The sequence below is a fragment of the Haliaeetus leucocephalus genome, unplaced genomic scaffold (assembly GCF_000737465.1).
Source record: "Haliaeetus leucocephalus isolate CR32 unplaced genomic scaffold, Haliaeetus_leucocephalus-4.0 Scaffold195, whole genome shotgun sequence".
Lineage (NCBI taxonomy): Eukaryota > Metazoa > Chordata > Aves > Accipitriformes > Accipitridae > Haliaeetus > Haliaeetus leucocephalus.
In genome coordinates this window covers 3,673,492-3,698,502 of record NW_010972631.1, presented here as the reverse complement: position 1 = coordinate 3,698,502, position 25,011 = coordinate 3,673,492, and the positions used below count along the sequence as shown (strand labels likewise).

General features: G+C 36.3%; 1 protein-coding gene across 2 annotated transcripts in view; it reads left to right on the top strand.

Moving 5' to 3' along the window:
- The window catches only part of DOPEY1 (dopey family member 1), a 69,949-nt gene that overhangs the window by 25,161 nt on the left and 19,777 nt on the right, over positions 1–25,011 (top strand). For both annotated transcript variants that reach the window (XM_010565745.1, XM_010565746.1), the window contains exons 9-20: positions 204–312; positions 1,989–2,109; positions 2,838–2,957; positions 5,783–5,897; positions 6,773–7,006; positions 10,750–11,374; positions 14,448–14,722; positions 15,395–15,547; positions 19,430–19,530; positions 20,824–21,083; positions 21,753–23,760; positions 23,866–23,977. In XM_010565745.1, the coding sequence (XP_010564047.1) occupies positions 204–312; positions 1,989–2,109; positions 2,838–2,957; positions 5,783–5,897; positions 6,773–7,006; positions 10,750–11,374; positions 14,448–14,722; positions 15,395–15,547; positions 19,430–19,530; positions 20,824–21,083; positions 21,753–23,760; positions 23,866–23,977 (4,233 nt within the window). The remainder of the gene's footprint in view (positions 1–203; positions 313–1,988; positions 2,110–2,837; positions 2,958–5,782; positions 5,898–6,772; positions 7,007–10,749; positions 11,375–14,447; positions 14,723–15,394; positions 15,548–19,429; positions 19,531–20,823; positions 21,084–21,752; positions 23,761–23,865; positions 23,978–25,011) is intronic.

Below are 25,011 nucleotides of genomic sequence, written 5' to 3'. Positions count from 1 at the left end.
TACCAAGTTCTGTTCCACAGAAATATTCTCATAGGCAAAGTTGAGAGAATACTTAAGCATGGAGAGAATGAGCTGCAGTAAAATGAAATAGTGGTCTCAACTACTGAGAATTTTCCCTTTATATGCAGCTTTTTTTATTGCATCTTTCTTTAAAAAAACTGTTTTCTGGTTTTGTTGTTGTTATATGCTTTTGATCTTCATAGGCAATGGTTGGAATATTACAAGTTAATGGGCATGGAGAAGAAAGCACATTAATGCAAGACTTAAAGCCTTTTCGAATTCTTATCAGTTTGCTGGATAAGCCTGAACTAGGTAATTTTCATACTACTTAATATTATTTCTAGTCTTTAAATTGCTTTACATGGTTTTCCTTTGAGAATTTTTCTCTCTTGATGGTCAAATTGAAAAAACTGTTTTCTTAGTACTGGCGGGTTAGCTAGATTTCTTAGATCTTCCAAACTAATAATTTAATGTATTAATTAGATTTACCTTTTACCAAGTGCAATTTCTTCTACTTTCAACACTAAAGTCGTAAAGAGAACTGACTCCATGTTGGAAGAAATGCAGATTGGATCTTTTCCATTTCTTTAATCAAATAGTGATTTTCACTGTTTTAAATCTCAGCTGTTGCTTTTCGGAATAATCTGCTCTTTCTTCTAATATACACAGAGATAAGAGATATTAACAAGAAAACTTTTTTTTTTTTCTTGGAAGAATTTATCCAGAGGAAGCCAGTATTTTTTTGGCTTTGTGGGTCATTTGTTTGGTGGTTTATTTGGTGTTGGTTTTTTTTTTTCTTAATTTTCCTTTCCCCTGTTTTAAGTGTTTAAATGCACTTTTTAGCAGGTATCTGCAGAGGAGTATGGGACAAAAGTAGATGAGGCAAAAGTATTTACAACAGTTAAGTGTTGAATATTTTGCCTTTTTCTTTGGAATAACGGTTTTGGAGGTGACTGAAAAGATCAAAATAATTTTTTAAGTCTATCCTAAGATTTGGGGATGGGATAATAAAAGCATAAAAATACAACAATTAAAGAGTACAACTTGAATGGAAGTGGTTAAGACAGGCTGAAAAGAACAAAGTATCTGACAATAATTTGTCATCTTCCTAGTAATTTGTGATTTCTGGAGGTCAGTTTAAATTTTCAGAGCCAATGTGTATGTTAAGATTTCATGAAGTAAGCAGAGGTATGAGGATTCTTTCAGCAAACTGAGGTGGAAGAAGCTAATAGGATATCTACTTAACTCAGTGAGCACACTTTCACTGGAGGCAGCTCAGTGAGGTTAGGAGAAAGCATGAAAAAGCAAAGGATATTTCAAGCAGAATCACTTTGTGAACTCCTTTCAAAATAAGTTTGGGGTTTTTTTCTTCAAACTTGAGATTTAGGTCAAATCTGAAGGAGGTGCTATTTCAAAAAATATCCTGCAGACTATATCTGGAATTAAAGAAAACATGCCTCAAATTAAAAGGAAGGAAGATGCTCAAAATATTTAACCTCGTATTTGCATTTAAATATTTGAGTATATTTTCCGTATTATAACAGCATGAGCTAGCTTATGGGTGGGTATTTGAAACTGTTTGGTTGAAAGCTACCTTTGATCAGGAATCCATGTAGTCACATTTACATGTTACTGAGCTGAGCTAATAATCCCTCAAATAGACACGGTGTGTTGGCTTGAACATGCACTATACTGACGTGACTGCATAGCTTTTGAACTAGGCATGTTTGTATCCAGCAGTCATTGTACACAAATTGTATGGGAAAAGAACTCTGCTTGTGCTTTGTATACTCCTGGGAATAGCAATTGCCTGTGTATTTCTGGAATGCAAAGAAACCTTCTGAAATTGAGGTGGTTTGTGAAATTGAACAGAAGGAATTTTATGGCTTCAGTGACCAAAGCTAGCTAATGATTTGGGTAGTTTTTAGATGTGGGCTGTTAGCGGTACTATAATGCATAAGACTGTGATTGCTGGTATTTCTCCCTAGGCCCTGCGATCCTAGAGGATGTATTAATTGAAGTGTTTCGAACATTGTATACACAGTGCAAAGCAGAACTGGAGCTTCAGGCAGAACCTTCTTTCAACAAAGACCACACACAGCTAAGCAGGTGAATAATGAGTATACTGTATTTTGTATTAAATAATATATCTTTTTGTTGTTGAAACCATGACTGTGAAGCCTGTGGGACTGTGACCTGGTTTCTTCATGATACAGGATCCATTGATATTAATTGCAACTTTTGTGTTCAATAAGGGCTATGGCTTTTTTTTTTCTAAAATATTTGGCATATGTTTTATTCTTTATCCATGACAAAAATGCTTGCTTGATACAGCTAGAAGTCAGTATGTCAATGGTATAGATTAGTTGTGGCATTCTTTACATCTGTGTTCTTCAAAAAAACCCAAAAAAACAAAACGTGGGCTGATGAGCTGTCTTCTAGAGTAAAAATGAAGAGTGCTACAAGACAGCCAGAGACGGGGATAAAAAGAGCGTCAAGATTTGAGTTGAATATCTTAAAACATGGGGAGAAGAGGGAAGTTCAAAGCTGGGGGGAGAAACAGCTGTAGGAATGATCATGGGAAAACGGATCTTTAAAAATGTGGTTAGAAGACAAATACTGAAGAAAGGATAGAGAAGAAACCTAGCAACTGTGAAAAGACATTGATATGAGGAACCTGCCAATATACTGAGCCCTAGAGCAACAAACACTGTAGGGATGAGGGGAGGAAAATTTCTTAGTGTAAACTGGCAGTGGGTAAACTCACTGTGATGTGTAGTTACCTAACTCAGAAATGAAATGTAAAAATATAGAATGTTCTTTTTATTTTCTTTCAGCAAACTGAGAGAAAACAAGAAAACAGCAGAATTGATTAAAACTGCCAATCTTCTCTTTAATTCCTTTGAGCCTTATTATATGTGGGATTACATTGCTCGTTGGTTTGAAGAATGTTGTAGGTAGGTTATAATACTTAATCTCCGTGTGTGTAAAGTTGAAGTTGACTTTTGTTTCATCAGCTTTTTTTCTTCAAAGAAGTTACTCTAATGTGATCATTTAGTCTGTAAGTCTTTTTCTTCCTCATCGCTTTAACTTTAATCTTTTGGCCAATTTCAATCAGATGTGATTCGTGGTCTCAGCAACTTGAGTTCTCGCGAACTCAGTGTCTGGGTAAAGTCAAAAGACAGAATTAGCACCTCTGCTGAAGGGAAAACTCCAGAGTGATCTCAAAGCTAGTTTATTTTGTTCTGTCTGTCCAGTACAGGATTACTCATTGGGTGTCTAGCAAACCCATCAGCTTTACCAAGAGTGGCTAGTGGAATATGTTATCTTTTGCCCCGCTCTTTTAGGGAAGAAAAAGTGTGGGAGTCCTGTATGTAGCAAGGAGGGCTACAGGAGGGAACATAGTAAATAAGCAAGAACTGAAAATATTAATGGGAGGTAGGGGGACCAAAGGACCACCGGAGAGCAGGTGTTACTGCTGTTGCAAGGGATAGATGATGTAGGGATTTCAAATGAAATTTGTAGAAAATTTTTTTTTCATTGCTTATGGAATAGCTTAATAACGTATTAAGGTATTTGGACACTAACTTGTCTATGAGCCCACAGTGTGCTGTCATAAGTAAAGAAAACTGTGTCTTGGGCTACATTAGGGGGAGCGTGGTCAGCATGTGAAAGGAAGTTATTTTTCCTTTCACTTAGCATTTCTAAGGTCACATGTGGAATATCATGTCTAGCTTTGGGCACCCTGCTTGAGGAGGAGTGTTGAGAAACAGAAGAGGCTCTAGCAGAGGACTGCTAAGATGGTCAGAGTCATAGGACACTGCATGGGAGTTTGAGGTAGGTGAGTTTCTTTAGCCTGGCAAGAGCGGGCTCGAATAGCAGCCTATGACTTTCTGAAAGGCATTTACAAAGTTGATACAGCTATACTTTTGGTAATGGCTGATGGTAAGGACAGCAACAAGCGCCTCAGGGGTTCAGGTTGGGCTTTGGGAAAAGCTTTGCGGGGAACATAGTGGAACAGGTTACCCAGGAAGGCTGTGGAGCTTCCTTGGGAGTTTTCCAGGACTCTGCTAGACAAAACTGTGGCTGAATTTCTCTAGCATTATTAGTAGTCTTGCTCAGTATTAGAGGTTGGACTAGATTAAATCCTTTCCAACATGTCTGTGACTTAATTTTTGTGTATTGCACTGAATTGCTAAAAAGTAAAGAAAGCAGTCTACAACCAGCTAACAAGCAGGTGAGAATTTCTCTACATATAAGTAGATGTTACTCTAAGCATGGATACCAGATTGCCTTGTTAATAGTAAATGGGATCTGGAGAATGTTTTTTCTGTTTTTTTTCCTACATGATCTGCTGTGTTATATAAGTTATTGTCTTCCTGTTTAAAAAGATACACCATTAAGTGAAAACCAGTTGATTTTAAACCATGAATTTGTAAGTTATCTTTATATCATCTAGTCTGATTGCTAATCACAGTTATTACTTTTAAAGTGATTCAGATATCCCTCTGAATTTGTCTTAGGCTCTTTCTTATTAGTTTTACCCACTAAAAATTAAAAATAGGATTTCTTGTATCTAGTGTTTTCTACTGTGTAAGTGTTGCTCACTGCTATTGAGCCTTCTCTCAAAGCTATTTTTGATAAGGGTTCAGTGAGTTGAATTCAAGTCATCCTTTATGAGGTATTACAGTTGAACAAATCTGTGAGTAATTTATGAAATTGTAGGTCTTTCTGGGTAGGAGCACAGAATGTGAAAAAGAATTTGTGTTATGACTTACACAAAGGGACCATTTCACTGAACTGTAAAGCAGGCTGCTAGTTTTAAGAAGAAAATTATCTGTTATTAGAGAGATACAGTAACCCAATGGAGGTATGGGTTAAGGAGAGTTCTACTTTTCAAACGTAGGTTACTGACAGAATGCAATTTAAATATGATTTTTAAAATATTTTTTAAATCTTTTGATAAATACTTAATGTCACTGTTTCAGACTTGGTTTCTGTAATGCTTCTATTATTTCAAATAAATCCATTTTCCAGTCCTGGCATATATGTTCATGAACCCTTCCAAAACAGAGGGAAAGGATTAGCATAACTAACTATTACTGAAAATGTGACACTGCCCTCACCACCACCCCCAGCAGAATAAATGAATTGGAGAAACAAAATTTTATTCCTTTGTTCATATCCTTTGCTTGTAATATAGTCAGATTGCAACATGATTTCACAGGGGATTTGTGTTCTTACTTCACTCAGCACTAAAACTCATCAGATTATGAATTCTTGTCAATAGTAAAACAATGCAGTCAGCTGGAGTTGAAGCAGATGTTTAGAAGAGCTTGTTTTGTTTTATTCTTGCACAGCTTTAAAGCTTCATGGGCCTTCTATTTCATTTTTGGTTGTCTTTATCTCAAGTGTTTAATGCCTTGGGTTTGGATCTCTTCAAAATTACTGTGCTTCCAATAACACTATCCCTTAATTTTATTATTGGTGCCCATGCTCATACTAGTAAATATTGCTGTATATGGTGGAGTCACAAATGCAATTTTTTGTAGCCTGAGTTTCCTTATTTTATGAATGAAGACTGGTTTACAGTGAAAGGCTGCTTGCTGCTTTTTCTGAAAGCATGCAATGGGGCCAAATGAGCTACTTAAATAATCAATCTCATTTTATTGTTGTTTGTGGGGATTATCTCTGATGCGTACAGCTTTGCATTAAGTTACAGAAACATTGTTAATGTGAGGGGGAGGGAAAAATATTGTAAAACCCTATTTGAATTTTGCAGGAGGACATTACATGCCAGACTTCAAACTGGGCCTGGAGGTGGTAGTGAGCAATCTGAGTTACCCCTGACAAATTTCTGCTTGTTAGTGGATTTTTTATTGGATATAGTTTCTTTGGTAAGAATTGCTTTATTCATTGCTAATACTGGGATTCTGTATGTTTACAGTCTACAGAAATACTATATCTGCTTTATTAATTGTTTTTCCTGAAAATATATTGCCATAAATTGGTGGACACCTTTAGGACACATTTTGGTTTCATTGTATGATTCTTGATAAAGTGGTTGGATATAACCAAAGTGGGTTTTATGATGCTTATACCTGAAAATTTTTGTCTGTCCTCGACTTCTTTTCTCTAAAACTACACTGTATTTGTTACAAGTATAGTCTTTTGTAGTTGGATATGCTAGTTTAGGTATGCAGCTTTCTTTTAAGGCTCCTTTAAATGTCATGGTAAGATGTATCTTCTTTTTCTGTTGGCATTGCTTAATGTAGCAAAGACTGTTGGAACTGTTTTCTATACCTGTCTTTCCTCAATTCTTTGCTTTCTCATTTCAAAGCCTACTAGAAGTATGAGAGTGCTGTGTCAGGTATGGCAATCAGCCTGTTTTCCCTTTAGTTCTTAATAACTTGTTTATCTTTCATTCTTAAGATTTTATATTAAGGTTATTAAAATAATAGTAGTAGCATTCTTTAGCTTTATTATGTTTTGTAATGTGTTTGCTGTGTAATGAACAAGATGTAAAATTCTGAAAAAAAGTTAGATATATTTCTATTTGTTGCTGACCCAACTGTAAAGTTAATTTTGTAAATATTTTGTAAGTAAAGCATGTATTTCTTATTCTTGGATATTAAGATATTAATTTTCCTTTTTCCATGTTCCACATGTTTAGAGCACAGTTAAGCAAATGATAGGTAGCACTGTTATAGAAAATAACTTTCAGGGTGGAATCTGGTGTTACAATTAATGATTTTTGCTATTACTTCGTTAGGAGACTTATATCGAAATACAGACAGAGCACTTGCCTCAGCTGTTGCTCAGGATGATTTCTGCGTTGACGAGCCATCTTCATACATTGCACTTATCTGAGCTTACTGATTCTCTCAGACTCTGCTCGAAGATCCTTAGTAAGGTTCAACCTCCACTGCTATCTGCTGGTACAGATGGTATCCTGCAGCTTCCTAGTGGACACAGCAGCTCCATCAAAGAATGGGAAAATAAAAAGGTAACTAATTATGTTTTGCAGCATCTTGGAAAAATTCTTTTTCTGTGGAAAGGAAAAGTGGGCTTTCTACTTTTGTGCAGAACCACCTACAAGTCTTTGATTAGATTTAGTTTAATATACAACAATATATGTTAAACTTGGATCATCAAAAGAAATTATAGTTGTGCACTTCATTGTGGTAAAAGGTCTTGATTCTTAAGGATTTTTATCTAGATTTAATATTATACATGTATAAATCGCATCAGAATGAGGGCCTGAGAATGAACTAATCAGCTAAGGTTTGAAGCTGTAATGCACTTCAAGAGTCTTATGTAGAGTAACTGGACTCAAAAGAATTCTCCATTTTGGTTATGTATCAGGCATATGTAAATTCTCCTCTCACCCAGTTTAAGAGCATCAGATTAATACCAATCAGTTATTTTACTGTCACTGTTAAGTTCTTAGAATCATTTAATAAAGAAATAGAAGAAACAAACCAGCCTGCAGCATTTTCTCTTTCTCTTTTACATTGTCTAGTTTGGTCTACACAACCATGGCTCTGTAAGGTATAAGTGACATTCCTTGAAATTCTTATTCTCCAGCTGAAGAGACTAGAGGAACATCATAGAATAATTTAGGTTGGAAGTGACAGTTGCAGGTCACTGCTCAAAGCAGGGCTGATTTCAAAGTTAGATTCTACTTTAAAGCTAGGTCAGGTCACTCAGCATCATATCCAGCTTAATTTTGAGTAACTCCAAGGGTGAAGATTCCACAAGTTCTCTGTACAGCTTGTTTGCACTGTGTTATTTGATCAGAATTTCCATTGTTGCAGCATGTGTTCGTTGCCTCTTGTTCTTTCACTGTGGATTTCTGAGTATGCCTCCATCTTTTTAACTATGTAATGGAAAGTCATAGACAGCAATAAAGACACCTTTTCCCCCTCCACAATTTAGCATTCCTTTTCTTAAGACTGAACAAATCCAACTCTGAGCTTTCCTTTCATGTCGGGTGCTCCTGTGGTGGCCCTCCACTGGACTCTGCTCGGTACTTCAATGTTCGTTTTGTACTAATGAGTGCAAACTTGGACACAGTGTTCCAGATGTGGTCTTAAACCTGCTGAGCAGAGGGGACTGATCACTTCTCTTGACATGCTGGCTATACTTTTGCTGATACGGTCCTGTATGTCATTGGCCTTCTTTACCAGAAGGGTCCACTGCTGGCTCATGTTTATGTTGTCCATTAGGACTCCAACATCCTTTATGCAGGATCCTATCCTTAGTCTTTTTAGCCAGCTGATACCTGCCTGTTCTTGTTCTTTTGCTGCTTTTTTTTTTTTTAATAAAGCCTGTTTCTATTGAATGTTGCCCTTTGAACCTTCAGTGGCCTTTTTCTTTCAATTACAACTGACTCATATGTGTCCATGGCTTCTGTTAAGAGATAGAGTGACATTAATTACCATGTTTGTGATCTCTTTTACATTGTATTTTATAAAACAGGGTCACTCTTTAGGTCTTTCCAAGTTTTTTAGTATATATTAACACAGGATACAGTGAAAGCTATCTCAAATTTTCATTTTCATTCTTACTCCATCTCTGGTAAAGCTAGATGCAATTCACCATTTATAATGGTGTCTCTGTTTTTATTCATGACAAAGTTATTCAGATTTTTAGATTATGCTCAAATTCTGTATTTAAGACCGCTAGTGATTAGGATGTCAGATAGCAAGACAACTTCTGGGCTTGTTAGATCTCGGGCAACATCTGCCATTGCTGGTAAGATAGCTAAATGAGAAGTATGTGGACATATTCTTTCCCTGCATTTACTCCCACTGATCCATGGATTTTGTTTAAGTTGTGTCCTGGTTTCAGCTGGGATAGAGTTAATTTTCTTTCTAGTAGCTGGTACAGTGCTATGTTTTGGGTTCAGGATGAGAAGAATGTTGATATCACACTGATGTTTTCAGTTCTTGATTAGTAGTGTTTAGATTAAGTCAAGGATTTTTCAGCTTCTCATGCCCAGCCAGCAAGAAGACTGGAGGGGCACAAGAAGTTGGGAGGGGACACAGCCAGGGCAGCTGACCCAAACTGGCCAAAGAGGTATTCCATACCATGTGACGTCATGTCCAGTATGTAAACTGGGGGGAGTTGGTGGGGAGGGGGTGGCTCGGGAACTAACTGGGCACCAGTTGGCAGGTGGTGAGCAATTGCATTGTGCGTCACTTTTTTTGTATATTCCAATCCTTTTATTATTATTGTCATTTTATTATTGTTGTTATTATCATTATTAGTTTCTTCCTTTCTGTTCTACTAAACTGTTCTTACCTCAGCCCATGAGTTTTACCTTTTTCCTTCCGATTTTCTCCCCCATCCCACTGGGTGGAGGGGGGGGTGAGTGAGCGGCTGTGTGGTGCTTACTTACTGGCTGGGCTTAAACCACTACAAGTTGTTTCTCATTCTCACCAGGACACAGAGACTGTGCTACCAGTTACCAACAAGACTACAGGGGGTTAGAGCAGCCCAGAAAGCTGCTATGGGTTCTTTTTGAATAGAAATCATTCATCAGATTTGTGCATATTCTGAACTGATAAGGAATTAAGGCACACAATGAGTCATGAAGAACTGTTGTTGCTGGAACAACCATTCTTTCTTGTTTCTAGGAGATTTTTTTTTTCTTTCTAGTTGCAAATAGTTAGTAGTTTTTAAATGAAAGTTTATTTCTTCTTTTATAATTACAACTTTGTATTCGAAAGAAATCCTCAACTTCCAAATCTCAGGATTGGTATATAAAAAGGAAGACACTAGTTGAATTTGTACCATATATACATCTATGAATTAAGATTCCATCCACATTTAGTAGACAATTTCTTAAGTCAAAGAGCATAAATTTTATTGAGAAATTGAGCTGGCTTTATTAGTATAAATGTGGAAGTGGGAAAAATGTTTTTAGATTACGAAAGATTTTCTTCTTCATTTATAGTTCCGCAGTTCACTTTAAGGTGTTTTGACATCAAATGACACTGATCCTGCCTTCCTAATGAGACAAAACTTTAATAATTATGGTTCTTCTATTAGTAGTATATCTAGATAGTTATTAGGTTAAAATGATTTAATGTGGTTATTTACTTGTACAGTGGGAACTTCAAAAGTGTGATCAGAGAAGTTTATACTTTTTCCTATTCTCTCAAGTATTCCTGTTCTTTTTGGCTGACATCTTCTTTTTGTCTCCTTTGCCTGCAGGCATTTTTTACTCCTTTATGACTGCAGCAGTTTCTGATTAACAGATAAATATCTAGTCCTTTTTTAGAACATGCTAAAATCTAAAGTATTAAAAGAATCTTGCTAGCTTAAAGTGACCATAAGCAACATAGTTCTATGTCCTGCTTCCTGCTGAGAGTGAGGGGTTTTCTTTGATGTATGAATATTTTAGTTTATGGTGCTGTATAAATTAATAATACCTGTGCCTATGCATTTCAGCATTCCTTCATAAAAAATAGACATGATTATGATATGAAGAAAATGTTAAAAGCAGTAATATTTTAAGTATTCTACTTGATAAACAATGCCTTTTTTTTTTTTTAACAGTTAGCTTCGACTGGCAAGCTTACTGAAACACCAAACATAACTTTGCATAAAATATATTTATATGAATAGATTTAAAACTGTGGAATAAAATTGTTACTTTCAAATGGAGAAGCAAATAAATATTTTCTCTCTAGAACCTGAATCACCCATTTTGAACAATCATTGAACTTTTATCTCACTCAGGTGCCGTCAGTCTCACTTGAAAATCCTAATGAAGTGTTTGAAGATGGTGAAAATCCTCCAAGCAGTCGATCATCAGAAAGTGGGTTCACTGAGTTTGTACAATACCAGGCAGATACAACTGATGACATTGATAGAGCACTGAATGAAGGTCACAGTGCACTGGGCATTCCTATTATTGGTAGCACATCCTCAGAGACCGAGACAGCATCAACTGTAGGATCTGAGGAAACCATTGTACAGCCTCCTTCCATGATGACACAGGGGACAGCAACTCGAAGTGGGAAGACGATCCAAAAGACTGCAATGCAGTGCTGTTTGGAGTATGTCCAGCAGTTTTTAACCAGATTGATCAACCTGTATATAATTCAGAGTAATTCCTTGTCTCAGCCCTTAGGGGCAGAGCTTCCAGTAGACCCCACTAGAGAGCAAGGACAGACCACAAAATGGGACAGAGAATCACAAGTTGATGCTAAGGTGAAGAAAACAAACAAGAAAAAAACACCTAAAGAATACCTTCCTGCCTTCATTGCTGCTTGTCAGCTGTATCTTGAATGTTCAAGCTTTCCTGTTTACATTGCTGAAGGAAACCGTACTTCGGAATTACATCCTGGGAAGCCTGAAGTTGGTAAGCTGCACTCTTCTTTGTTGTTTGCTTTTAAAATATTAATATTTTTTTCCCCAAAAAAAATTATAAGTAATTGTATTCATGCTTTGTGTGTGTTACTGTTTGCTGTTGCTCTCAGAAAAGTTTCCTTCTGTATCAATTGGTTTGCTTTTTGGAAACTAAACTACTTTCTCATAGATTTTAAGAATATTGCTGGCATGGGATTTGACACTAATTAATATTGGGGTGATAAATATAAATTATGCAAACTGAACCTTGAGAGTAGAATCTAAATTTTCAGATGTTCCTTTTTACTGTATGGATCCAAAATGTTTTCTTTGTCATATTTTGTAATAGCCACACCTGACATCAAGTATGTTTTTAGCTTCATTTTAGCAATTTTGGATTGATCTGCACATAGATCACTTTGTGCAATACATGGAAATTATAAACTGCTGTCCAATAAAAATCACACCAGATAAGAAATTAATTAATTTAACTCTGCTCCTATTAAAGGAACAGCTCTTGCAAACAATTCATCTAGCTACAGTTGCATTAGAAAACAAAATAAAAATGGTGGGTTTTGTGAAGTGTGAATATGTTCACTTATCGGTGAACACATTCAGATACAGATACAGAAATGTGCTTAAAATGTTGACAGTTCTGGATTACTGTAAAATGTGACATTTTAGATGGACATTCCTTTTTACAGTTTGTAAAGTCTTCAATTTACAGTTCTAATTTTGGTTCCACTGCTGATCTGTAGCTTGAGAGTTGCTGCCTTAAAATGATATCATGGTAGATGTGCTTGGAGCATGCAAGCAATAGTTATAATTTTGGCTACTGCCAGTCGTCTTCTGTGATTTTATTTTTTCTAGGAAACTTCATGCATGGTTGCAGCTTTTTGTTCTTATCCACAACTTTCAAAATCTATTAAAAGGGTAAGCAGTAGGCACTGCTTGGAGATGAATAGTTTTTTTGGCTTTTGGAAACAAGCACATTGATTTAACATGACTACTGCTTCTATTCCTGTAGTCTTTAAGATATGTTGTATATGTCTTCATTATACAGCCAGGAGCAGAGCTGACTTTGTGACATCCAGACATATCAAATATTTATGTCAGTTGAAGGCAACTTGGATACGGCTGTTTATTGATTAAGGCTATTGCAATGCTAAAGGGGTGCTACCTTTTGTAAAAGATCTAGCACAGGATATTTGTTTTCTATAGCATGACCCTGAAAAATATGGGGGGTTTAATTTATTTATTTATTTTTTACAAATACTAGCAGCCTACAAATGAGTCTTGTGGCAGAAGACTAAAAATACTTAAAAAATCAGCTGCTTGCTTATTACTTTTCTGTGGATATAGCACTTCGGATTATCACTGCCTTGTAAACTCTAAAGCAGAAAGCCTGTAGAGCTTGAATAGTATGTGCCTCATATGAAGGCAGTGATTCTAGGAATCCTTTCTACTTTGTTAAATGTCTTGGGTTTGCGTTGTTTGTTCATCATCTGGACCTTCCCATTTGTGGTGTTGCATTTGTAGTCTATTAAACAGTGTGATTTTGAGGAATAAACATAAATTATAGGTGGTTGAAATCAACGGGAAGGATTTTGTTTCGTATGTAAACATCTTGTACAGAATGGCAGGGTGGACAGGAATAGTGTTGGGAATGGGGCTGCATAACAGTCCCAGGAGCCCTGCTTCCCATAACCAAGAATGCCAGTGGAACAGAGAATGGAGAATGGGAGAAGGTAGTTACCATAATTCGCACACCAGCATTTTCTTCATCTATTGATACACTTTTCTACTGCAGAAGAGGCTGTTGTTATTGAAGCGTTTCTAAATTTGGAACATGTTTTTGATGGGTTGCTTTAGTGATGTGACCAATTGCCTTTAATCAACGGGGAGAGTCATCAGTCTGTTTATTTGAAGGAGACCAAATTAATCTGATGTTGATAGAACATAATTGTGCTTAAATTTTGCTGTACGCTTAATTTCTCAGATAAATGTGTGGTATTTTTAATTGAAGAAATTAAAAAGGGAACTGAGTCGAGCTCAGAATAATGTTTATATCTGTAAACTCTGGAACATTATGTGGAATTGTTAGGTATATTTAGGCTCTAATTTACATTGCAAAATTAACTATTATGGATATAAATTAGAAATTGCATTGTCCTTCTCTTAATTCTAAACAATTGCTGTATTTGTGCCTATTAAATAACACTTCTGCACTTGTGTCTGATTCTAGAAGCATTTACCTGTTTTAGGAAAACGATCAGTAGGGTCCTTTTGAAGTTTTATGAAAAATTACTTTGGTACCTCTGAAATAAAAGAGTGCGTTATTCACTTGGAGAGTTGACTGTGAACTTCAGAGAAAGACACTTGCATTATCAGGCCAGTGTATGGTATTAAGTGAGGGGGTGGTAAGAAAAGGAAAACAACTCCCTACAGTGAAAGCAGAGTATGATCTAATAGGATCAAGTTTCTTCCACCCAAAACATCACTTTTCACAGATACTTTTACTTTTAAAGTGTTGCCAGGAAAACCTCTATTTTTTTTGTCAGTTTAAACTTAGCTTAGATATATAAAAATTATATGTAAATAATTCTGTATGTATATTATAATATCTATATAACATATATAATATTGTTACATATATATAAAATACCACAGAATTATTCCAGACTACAAACTACAATGTTAAGATTTGATTGCTGGTCAAGAATCTCCTGAAGAAGGAAAGTGAATGAAAGGATGTGCAAACTACTAAAAGTCCAGTTTTGTCTAAAATATGAAATTGCGTGGATGCATTTCCATAAAACTTATTTTTCTCTTGTTCAAATTTTCCTATTTATTTTTGCCTACTAAATGTTTGAAGTGATACAGTATTGCATTCTTAATTAGATTAAAGACAGAGATACATCAAGAAGTATCTTTCTCCTGCATGCATTTTCCTAAACCCATACAATGGGCAGGTTGAAATGTGAAAGAAAAAGGACAATTGTGCATAAGGTTATGAGATATAAGAGGAAAAATACATAATATTTAAAACTGTTAAATGAATGTATAATCTGTGATTTTTATTTCAGACTGTGAACAAGTACAGCCTCCACTGTGGCTACAGACTTTAATGAATGCTTGCAAACAAGCAAGTGATTTCAGTGTTCAGGGTGTTACTATTTCCCTTGTGATGGACTTGGTTGGATTGACTCAATCAGTTGCTCTTGTCACTGGAGAAAATCTGAACAGTGTGGAAACTGCTCAGCCTCTTAGCCCTAACCAAGGAAGAGTGGCTGTGGTCATCAGACCTCCTCTTACTCAAGGCAATCTGAGATATATGGCTGAAAAGACAGATTTCTTCAAGGTATAATGCAGTATCTCATTGCTGTTTTCTTTATAGACTTCTCTTCCTGGCTTGTAAAGACTGACGGTCTTGGCCACTTACCATCCTTGGTATGGTAAACCAAATTTTCTTGCTGAGCATTTTGATAACAGTTGTAACCTGTGTCAGACTCTAAATGAAAATACATAGTGAGTTTTCCCACTGTGATTGTCTTACTGCTTGGGTGAAAATCCTTGTTTGAATGAATATTTTTAAAATATAAATAAAACCTGATTGAATAGCATCATTAATTAGCAAAGGTATGAAACTGAGATGTGCATAATGTAGGACTCTGGTAAACCACAATCTCTGCATTTGTGTAATTTATGTAAGAAACCATTTACAAAAGATAATCAGCAGCAGGGTATATTACATAGTTAATTATATTTTAATGAAAATTTATTTCTGGAGGTTCCTGTGAGTTCTGACTCCTAACAGGAATTTTTAATGTAGTAAGTTATTGCAGTACTTCAAACAGTTTCTAATATTCTTATGAACAAAAAAGAATAGTTTTGTAGATTGCCTGCTGGTCATATTGTGTCCTCAGATGTAATGTCTCTCATCACTGCATAGAGCTCAACGTAGTCTAAAGCAAGATAAGGCACGATACTCATTCACTTGTGTCTCTTGCAACTTTTATTTTCATGTACAAAGCATATAGCTTTAACGCTTTGGGACCAGTTGGGTGATGGAACTCCTCAGCATCATCAGAAGAGTGTGGAGCTCTTCTACCAGCTGCATAACCTCGTTCCATCTTCTAGCATTTGTGAAGATGTTATTAGTCAGCAGCTGACTCACAGAGACAAGGCAAGTTGTTCATGTATTTACTGAAAGATGAGTTAAGTATATAACTATAGAAATATACTTAGAAAAAGGACATAGTGCCTCAGAGGAGGGCATAAATAACTTCAGTATTGAAGAAATGTTGCCTTACGTTGATTGTTTCAAACATTAAAAATACTCTTTTACTTGCATGCAGAACATCAGATTTGTCCACCCTCTGACACTGCCACCCTATTTCCTATATTCCCACTCACAGGAAACCTTAACCTTATGTCTGTACTAGTTGAACCCTGTTTTCATGACGTTTTGGTGTTTCACAAACCTATGAAAAGTGTTTGTAATGGTAGTAATTGAATACGGATTTTTTAGATTCCATTCCAATTGTCGTAAACACCCTTCTTTCCCTGTACAGCTCCATCAAATTTAAGTACACTTTGTTTTGCTGTGTCCTAACCAACTGTGGTTCAGTCCTCTGGTGTGCTCCCTCCTACTTCATCTAATTCTTGCATCTTCTCTAATAATCTGTCCTAATATAGCATCTAGACTTTCTGCTTCCTTTCCTCCACAGAACTTGGAGAAGGAGCAACAGCCGTGTTATTGTCATCACCATGTCTCTGCTTTTCTTGATACTGGGGTTGGATTGTTTCTTTCTTAAGAGAGTCATGTGTGGTCCCCTTTACCTTTCTATCCTTTTGTTTTCTCTTTTCTCTCTCTCTCAGTTGTGGTGTCCTTACTGCCTTTCTTTTTGTGTCACCACCTTCTTTTTACAGTTTGAGATCTGTTTTCAATTCCTTTCCTTTTTGGTGAGACACAACCTTATGAGTCCTCTGTATTTGATATTATGCTTCTTCAGCCTTAATTCCCTTTCTCTTTTAAGCAGCAGTGAATTGTGTTTTGTTTGGTGTTAGTTTTTTGGTTTTTTGGGTTTTTTTCCTTTCTGACAATTTTTATATGTTATTTGATTCTGGCTCTTTTTGTAAGAGTTAATGTAAATATCAGACAAACGAGCGGCTTGTAATTGATAAGATTTGATTTTATTTCCAGGTCCCAAGAGCTGTGCTATATATTTCTGAGCTCCATCTTCTGACACTTGTCTCGGTTAATTGTTTCTAGATAAAGCGTTTCTGTGAGATTATTTTCCCCTGTTGGGAAGCGGAGGAACTGCAGTCACTAGATACTTCTGATGTAGAGGCTTCTGTACAATTCTTCTCCAGTCTCATATGGCCCTTCTCTAGCTATTTGTTGTTAAGATTTGAATTCTGACTGTTTCTGCCATGTTTGCCAGTTCTAGAGGGCAACTAATAAACTGCTCCAACAGTAATTGCCAGTTTCTGTGGATCTCTGTCTTTGTGGAAAATGTGCTTGCCTACCTGCTCTGACTGACATGGCAGCTGGGTTGCGAGTTGTCTGTGCATTTCTTTGCAGTATGTTGCTGAAGCTACTCTTTTCTTGAAGGTCTTTACATTGCCATCTCATGTCAAAAGCCATGGACTATAGTTTGAGCAGAACCTCTTGAGTGATCAGAGCGCTCCTCCTTTGCCTCTGATAACGCTGTTTGGTTTCTTGTTATTACTTTGTCGCTTGTGCTGTCTCCTGTTCTGCTACCACAGGTTATAATGTTTGCTCGTGACCCAACTTGGTGGATTTCTCCCATTCTTTGTTGTTGCTCAAAGGTCTCATCTCACTGCTGGCTGATTTTAGAAGTGATCTTGGCTATCCTATTGATTACTTCTGTTTTGCTATCGGTTTAGCTAATGCAAGTAAAGTAATATTTTCAAAATCTTTTGAAGCTGGCAGATATTCAGATTGTTGACAAACGGTGTTTCTTTTAGGTCTGTGATGAGCCTCTGTAGTTTCATGCTAGACAAAGGAGGCTTTTCAGCATTCAGCAACCAATTTATGTAGGAGAATTCACCTCTTATCAAAAGTTATGCTCTGGTTCCCTATATATAAAGCACATGCTTAGCTTTTTACTATTGTTAGTAGGAGTTCTACTTGTCATGACAGGTACACTATTTTTTTTTTTTTTTTTCCTCCCCTAGAAATTTGTTTCAGATAAAGGCTGTTGATTTGACATTTGAGTTGAGGCCTTTGTAGTGCTTTAAATCTTAGATATATGAACTGTTTTCACAGGCCCAACAGAATGAATGATAGGGAATTAGGGAATTACTTGCTTACATGCTCTGGCAACTCATGGTTGTGTGACTTCGGAAGCAGTTACCTTTTTGCCTTTCTACCAGAGAGTAACCAGGTCAACAAAAGTGAGTCAACCACTGCAGTTCACAGCTTGGCATATTGATAAAACTGCTGATGATTTATAGTTTCACTTATTAGGCTGGTCTGTGAACTGCTGTGACTGTGGGTGTGGTACTCGCTCATTTCTGCCAACCTTACTGTGAAAACAGTGATTTCTTACATCTTCCCAGCATAGATTGCAAGGGCTTACATGGACTTATCTCTGTGTTTTTAGAATTGGTGTTTTCACTTTTTATTCAGCAGATGTTAGTGAATTGTTTCGTGTAACTGTATATATTTTGCAGCAGTGTTGTTTTTTTTTTTCCTGTAAGAAGCATATTTTTGTTAAATACATGGGATGCTTGCTTTACTTTCCAGAATGCTGCTGTTTCTCTTGGTTGTTTTTTTACTTTACGGCTGATGTGATCTGTCTTGTGTCTTTTCTGTAATTTTCAGTTTTTACAGCTTTTACTTAAAATTTTCATTATTGTGGCAGATATTGGTTGTATTAGCTGTTGCAAAGCTTCTTAAGCTGTGTATTGTAAATTAAGTCTGGAAGTATGCCGGATTGTCACAGGGGTATTAACAGTCTTTAGTGTGGTCTCATTTTGATTAGAGGTAAATACACCTACTGTTCATTCCCTATAAGCATATATTTTAAGAACAAACAAGTGAAAAATCTTCATCCTCTTGTCTTTGCTCATCATCAAGTAATTTAGTTTAAGCCCTGATTGTATTTGAAAGTAATTTTGATGTTTTATTCAGTATAATCGTCCTGATTGCTGTGCTTTGTTTGTTCACCCCTACAACTGCTTGGTAGCTCCCTTGTCTCTTGGGTAAAGCTGGTTTTAGTATATGTACCCATGTATTCATGTCATAGCATGGCATTTACTATAGTTTATGGCCTTGCTGGAATAACTCTTTGCCTTGATCAGCCACAGGAAAGAGATGAAGGCATAAACATTTTTACTTTAATACCATTTTCACCATTAAATATTCTGCATATTATTACTAGTCATTAGAAGTCCTTTGGGCAGTAAGCATGTCCTATTTGTCTAAATAAAACTCAAAAGTTCCAGAGCTAAACTTGGCATGTTAGTGATGAACTCTGTCTACATTGTATCTAGCTAGAAAATTCTTAAGTCTTTTTCCAGCCAATTTATTTTCATTCCTTTATTTCCATGGATACTGTGTTTAATCCCATCATTCCAGACACTATCTCTAAAAATTTCTCTTCTTTCTCTGCCTCTTCTCTCTGCCTCTGTATGCTTGCATGTTTCTTCCTGCTTTCTCTTCATGATCTGTTCTAGTGCCTTGAAACATATAGATAAAATCACTGAAAACAGAGCTATGCAACTTGTGAGAGTAAAATAAGTATTATTCAAGCTATCACATTAAGTATTTAAAACTTTTTCAAGCTGAACTTTGAAACTAAGGTGGCCAAGATCAAGATGGGGGAGAATCCTTTCATGCTACTAAATTGTTCAGAGACCTATTGTTGCCTATTACTGGTTTTAATGTTAGAAAATAGCAATTGAATGCCTAGTCAAAAAAAGTTAATTTTAATAATTTCATTATAGCTTTTAAGCTGCTGTATAACTCTTTTTTTTTCCCAGCTCTTATCAGAGGCTGTTGTATTCTGATAGATCTAACTTATAATTTGGTCCACAGAAAGTAAGAATGGAAGCTCATGCAAAGTTTGCAGTGCTATGGCATCTCACCCGTGACCTTCATATTAACAAGTCATCTTCCTTTGGCCGTAGCTTTGACAGGTTGGTGATTGCAAGCATGATTCAGTTGAAATAATTTTACTTCAAAATCTTTAACTACATTATATTTGCACCATAGTGTTTAGAAATTGGAGAAATACAGTGTAACTGTGAGAGCAAGGAAGGAGGGCAAGAAGTGAATTCAAGTTAGACAAAATTGTTTTCACAATGATGATTACATAAACGGTAGATTTTTCTGGTAGCTGTAAAGAGTAGGACAGGAATGGTCACATGATTCATTGACGATCACTGTGGTTAAAATATTTGTGTATATTGAACATAGTATCTGAGTTCTTGCTGTGATTTGGTAAAAACGAAAGCAGGAGGAAGAAGTCAACCCAGAAATGAATTATGTGAAAATGGAAAGTAACAGTAAAGCTAAAAAAACTTAAGATCAAAATTGTAAGTAAGGACTAAGATTTGAAAGTTTTTTTGTTTAATCTGTGTGTTTTGTGTAAGATGTCATTTATGGCAAGCAGCAGAGGATTTCTGTTTTGCGTTCTAGTATTAGACTGCCTTCTTAGAAAAACTGAATGATCCAGACTCTGAACTAGTCTTGTCTTCCTCAGCTAGCACAAATGTTGTGGGAAAGTGCTTATTTAAATTTCCTACGGTATCCTTAGCTGTAGGAAGCAGAGTAAAAAGGTTGTTATTTCTTTGGCTTGATACTGTTACTCATTGCAAAAGTGGTGGTAAATTCTGTACATACAGCTAAGAGTTTATGAACATGTTCTACTGGAGGATGTAAGACAGTTGGTAAAATGCAGAGTCCAATATATATATTGTTTTTCCCCACATCTGGAAAGGATTCTAAAAGCTAAAACTATTAAAAGAAGAAAATAATGACAGTAGGAAGTGCTGAATTGTCAAGTATATTTCTACTCTCCATTCTTGAAGAAAAGATCTTTGAATGTTTCTTTCTCTTTTCCATGCATTTGTGTGAATTGGCTTTTAAAGTTTTATCTTTTTGTACTGCACTAGCACTTAGTAGGCAACCAAAGCCTGTTATGCTAGTAGCTATACAAATACTTGAACTGACTATACAACTGCTACTACTAGAGCAGCTATCTTAACTGACTTTATTACTAGCTCTTCCTGGCCATTTCTTCATTAGGCTAGACTAAAATATAAAACTTCAGGTTGCAAAATTTGGATTCCAGAGAAAATACTGGTTTATATGGAGAAGACACTGGAGTATGTACTGACATGTTGAAATTCATTATATACCAGATTAAAATGGGGTATTCTGTAAGTAGAGTAGAATTTGTGTTAGGCTTATTCTTCTTTCTATTCTAGATCTTTGTTTATCATGCTGGACAGTCTTAATAGCTTGGATGGTTCTACATGGTCAGTCGGACAAGCCTGGTTAAATCAAGTGCTTCAAAGACATGATATTGCAAGAGTTCTTGAACCTTTGCTCCTACTGCTTCTCCATCCAAAAACTCAGCGAGTTTCTGTTCAGCGAGTACAGGCTGAATGTTACTGGACTAAATCTCCTTATCACCCTGAAGAAGAAAACGAAAAGCACTTTATGCAGAAGTTTAGCTGTGCTGATGGTACGTACACATTTAATTTCTTTATTTGTTATTTGCATGCAACATTAAAAATGTAGTAGAAATTTTTGAGGGTAACTCCCAAAACAAAGTGCTGGAATAGCTACTGCTTGTATGTGCATTTCTGCATTTTTTTTGTAGTTTAAGTTTGGGTGTCCCAAGTATCGTTGAAGTTTTGTTGCTCTCAGATTAAGAGGATATGCAAGTATTTTAATGCAGAGCATTTTCTTATGTCTTACTGAACTTCAGTAGAACTTAAGAATATGACTTGAAGCTTAATCAAGAAATGAAATGCTTTTATGAATTGGGAGCACTGATGTGGGGCTGGCTGAGAACATACTGATAAGGTTTGAAGGTGTTTGCATGTATTGTGTAATTTTAGTAACATACTAATAATTCCTTTTTATTAAAATACAAGCAGATAAGACTGCATAAGGTTTCATGGGAGAATTATGGGTTTTTGCTAAGTTCTACTGCTAAAGTAATCTTGCTTTGGTTATGTGACTGCGTGTCGTTTGCATATTAACATTTTTTTTTTTTCTGCTGTGAAGTGGAAAGGTACTATTTACCATGCCTTTATAATTTGAAGTCTCAGTAATAGTTTAAATTCTAAATTCTTATTCTGTAGAACAAAATATTATGTGTATAAAGCTTTTTGTGTTTTTCTTTAAGCATTTTCCCATGTGCCTGTAAGCCAAGGACAACTTATTATACCTAAAGAAAGCAATGAAAAACAACTTGCTATGGATGAAATGGAGAACTTCAGCTTGACTGTCAACCCTCTGAGTGACAGGCTTTCCTTATTAAGTACCAGCAGTGAGACCATACCAATGGTTGTGTCTGATTTTGACCTTCCCGACCATCAAGTTGAAATACTGCAGAGTTCTGACTCTGGCTGTTCTCAGTCATCTACTGGAGACAACATCAGTTATGAAGTGGAGACAGAAAGCCTGAGTGCTCAAGATAGCTCTCAGACTCTGCGAGAAGATTCACCTGATGAAATTGTGCAGCAGGTGGTTACAGATCTTATATGCAAAGTTGTAAGCGGTCTTGGAGAAGAAGCTGAACCAGTTAAACATAATCTACACTCTGAGGATACTTCATGTAAATTCAGTCCTTTGGATAATTCTGTAGAGATGACAAAAAATGAAGATCAAAATATTCAAAGTAGCCAGAGTAGTTTGCTTAGTAATGACAGCTCCCAATTGCTATCAGCCTCAACTGAGACTGGACTTGAGAGCTTAAGAGATGAAATTTCAAGAAATAACTCTTCACCTTGTATTGCAGAAAGCCAGCAATCCCTCTCTGATCTCACTCTTGCTTCCACTGAATCCAAGTCCAGAAAGCGAAGCCACAGCAGTATTCAGTTCAGCTTTAAAGGAAAGCTACCAGAAAAAATGTCAGAAAAAGAAACAATTGTTAAAGAAGCTGGTAAGCAACCAGGTGCAAAACCTAAGGTGAAAATAGCCAAAAAGAAAGATGAAGAGAAGAAGAAAGCACAAACAGAAAAGCTTAAACAAACAAACGTCTTCTTTAGTGATGGCCTTGATTTAGAAAACTGGTATAGTTGTGGAGAAGGAGAAATTTCAGAAATAGAAAGTGATGTAGGGTCCCCAGGAATGCGAAAATCTCCCAACTTTAATATCCATCCATTGTATCAACATGTGCTGCTTTATCTCCAGCTGTATGACTCTTCAAGGACATTGTATGCTTTTTCTGCAATTAAAGCAATTCTGAAAACAAATCCTTCAGCTTTTGTAAGTGCTATCTCCACTACCAGTGTCAACAATGCATACACTCCTCAGCTTTCGTTGCTCCAGAATCTTCTAGCCAGGCATCGAATATCTGTTATGGGCAAGGATTTCTATAGCCACATCCCAGTTGATTCTAACCATAACTTTCGCAGCTCTATGTACATAGAAATTCTTATCTCCTTGTGTTTATACTATATGCGGAGCCACTATCCAACTCATGTTAAAGTAACCTCACAAGATCTAATAGGAAACCGTAATATGCAAATGATGAGTATAGAAATTCTGACACTTCTCTTTGCTGAGTTGGCAAAAGTGATAGAAAGCTCTGCAAAGGGCTTTCCTAGTTTTATTTCAGACATGTTGTCCAAGTGCAAGGTTCAGAAAGTGATCCTGCATTGTCTGCTATCTTCTATCTTCAGTGCGCAGAAATGGCACAGTGAAAAGATGGCTGGAAAAAACATAGTGGCTGTAGAAGAAGGTTTCTCTGAAGACAGCCTTATAAATTTTTCTGAAGATGAATTTGACAATGGTAGTACTCTGCAGTCACAGCTTTTAAAAGTACTTCAACGGCTGATTGTGCTAGAACACAGAGTAATGACTGTGCCTGAGGAAAATGAAACGGGCTTTGACTTTGTTATAACAGATTTGGAGCACATCGGTCCCCAGCAGCCGATGACTTCTCTTCAGTATTTACATTCCCAGCCAATAACCTGCCAAGGCATGTTTCTCTGCGCAGTGATACGAGCTTTACACCAGCACTGTGCCTGTAAAATGCATCCCCAGTGGATTGGCCTTATCACTTCTACGTTGCCTTACATGGGAAAAGTTCTTCAAAGGGTGGTTGTTTCAGTGACTCTTCAGCTCTGCAGGAACTTGGATAATTTAATTCAGCAGTATAAATATGAAACAGGATTATCTGATAATAGGTATGTGTATGTAGAGGTATATAACCTTTTTAAGCAGATTTGATTGTGTTGAATTATTTTACAACCAGATTAACCCATTTTAAAAAAATGAATCTCTTATTTTAGGCCTCTCTGGATGGCATCAGTCACTCCCCCAGATATGGTTCTTACTTTATTAGAAGGGATCACAACCATAATTCATTACTGCCTCCTGGATCCATCTACGCAGTATCATCAGGTAAACTTATCTGGGTATATGAGCGTTTCTTATGCAGTACATGTCAAATTAAGGACTGTGATTATATTGGCAGATATGAAGATCTGAGTGGGAAAAATACCAAATATATTGTCTTAGCTATAAGTATGGTTTTTATTGATAATACACACTTCTCAAACAGAAAAACAATTTTCTACTAATTATACTATAAGATAATAGCCTTAGATTTTGTTTTGGTTTGTTTTCTGGATTTGGGGGTTTGGGGTTTTTGTTACCCTGAAATAACTAAAGTAGGAATTCCTTAACTTTCATACCTCTAAAATGCCACTTTTTAGAGCTGGCTTTGTTTTGTGGAACTTCCCAGACTGATGCCTATCCTGTTACTTTCTGGCTGGACTGTGTTCATCTTGCAATATGTCAAAACATTCTCTCTCTGCTCCGTTTGTATATTTACAATTTGTCTTTTTAGTCAAGCGGTATTTTTAGATGTGATATTCTGAGCATTGTCTCAGTTAAGAATTTGGCCCAGATTCTACAAGAAAATTTTTGTCCTGCTCTCTCTGCAATCTTGGTTTTGCTTTTTTTTTTTGTTCTTACACCCCTTTGCCTTCCATTCATTTAAAAGAAACTGAAAAGTGTTTATTGTCTGTGCAAGTAAATAATTTTGCCTAGACTATTAATTACACTTAAAATTCTGAAATAATTGTTTTGCAAATGTATAGGCAGATGATACAAAATTGATTGCTGTAGACATGAGCCTCACATGTTCAGAATACATTTGATATTGTACAACTGAGTCAAAAGATTCTTTAACTATTATTTTTAATAGACTCAAAACCTGTACATACTGTAAGAATTATTGAAAAACTATTTTGAAAAAGAGTTAAGGTTGAAAGCTTCCATGTCTGTTAAGTCTCAATTTATACTATTTTACTTATGCTATCGTTGTGGTTTAATCCCAGCCAGCAACTAAGCGCCACGCAGCTGCTCGCTCACTCCCCCGCCACCCAGTGCAATGGGGGAGAGAATCGGGGGGGGGGGGGGGGGGTGCGGAA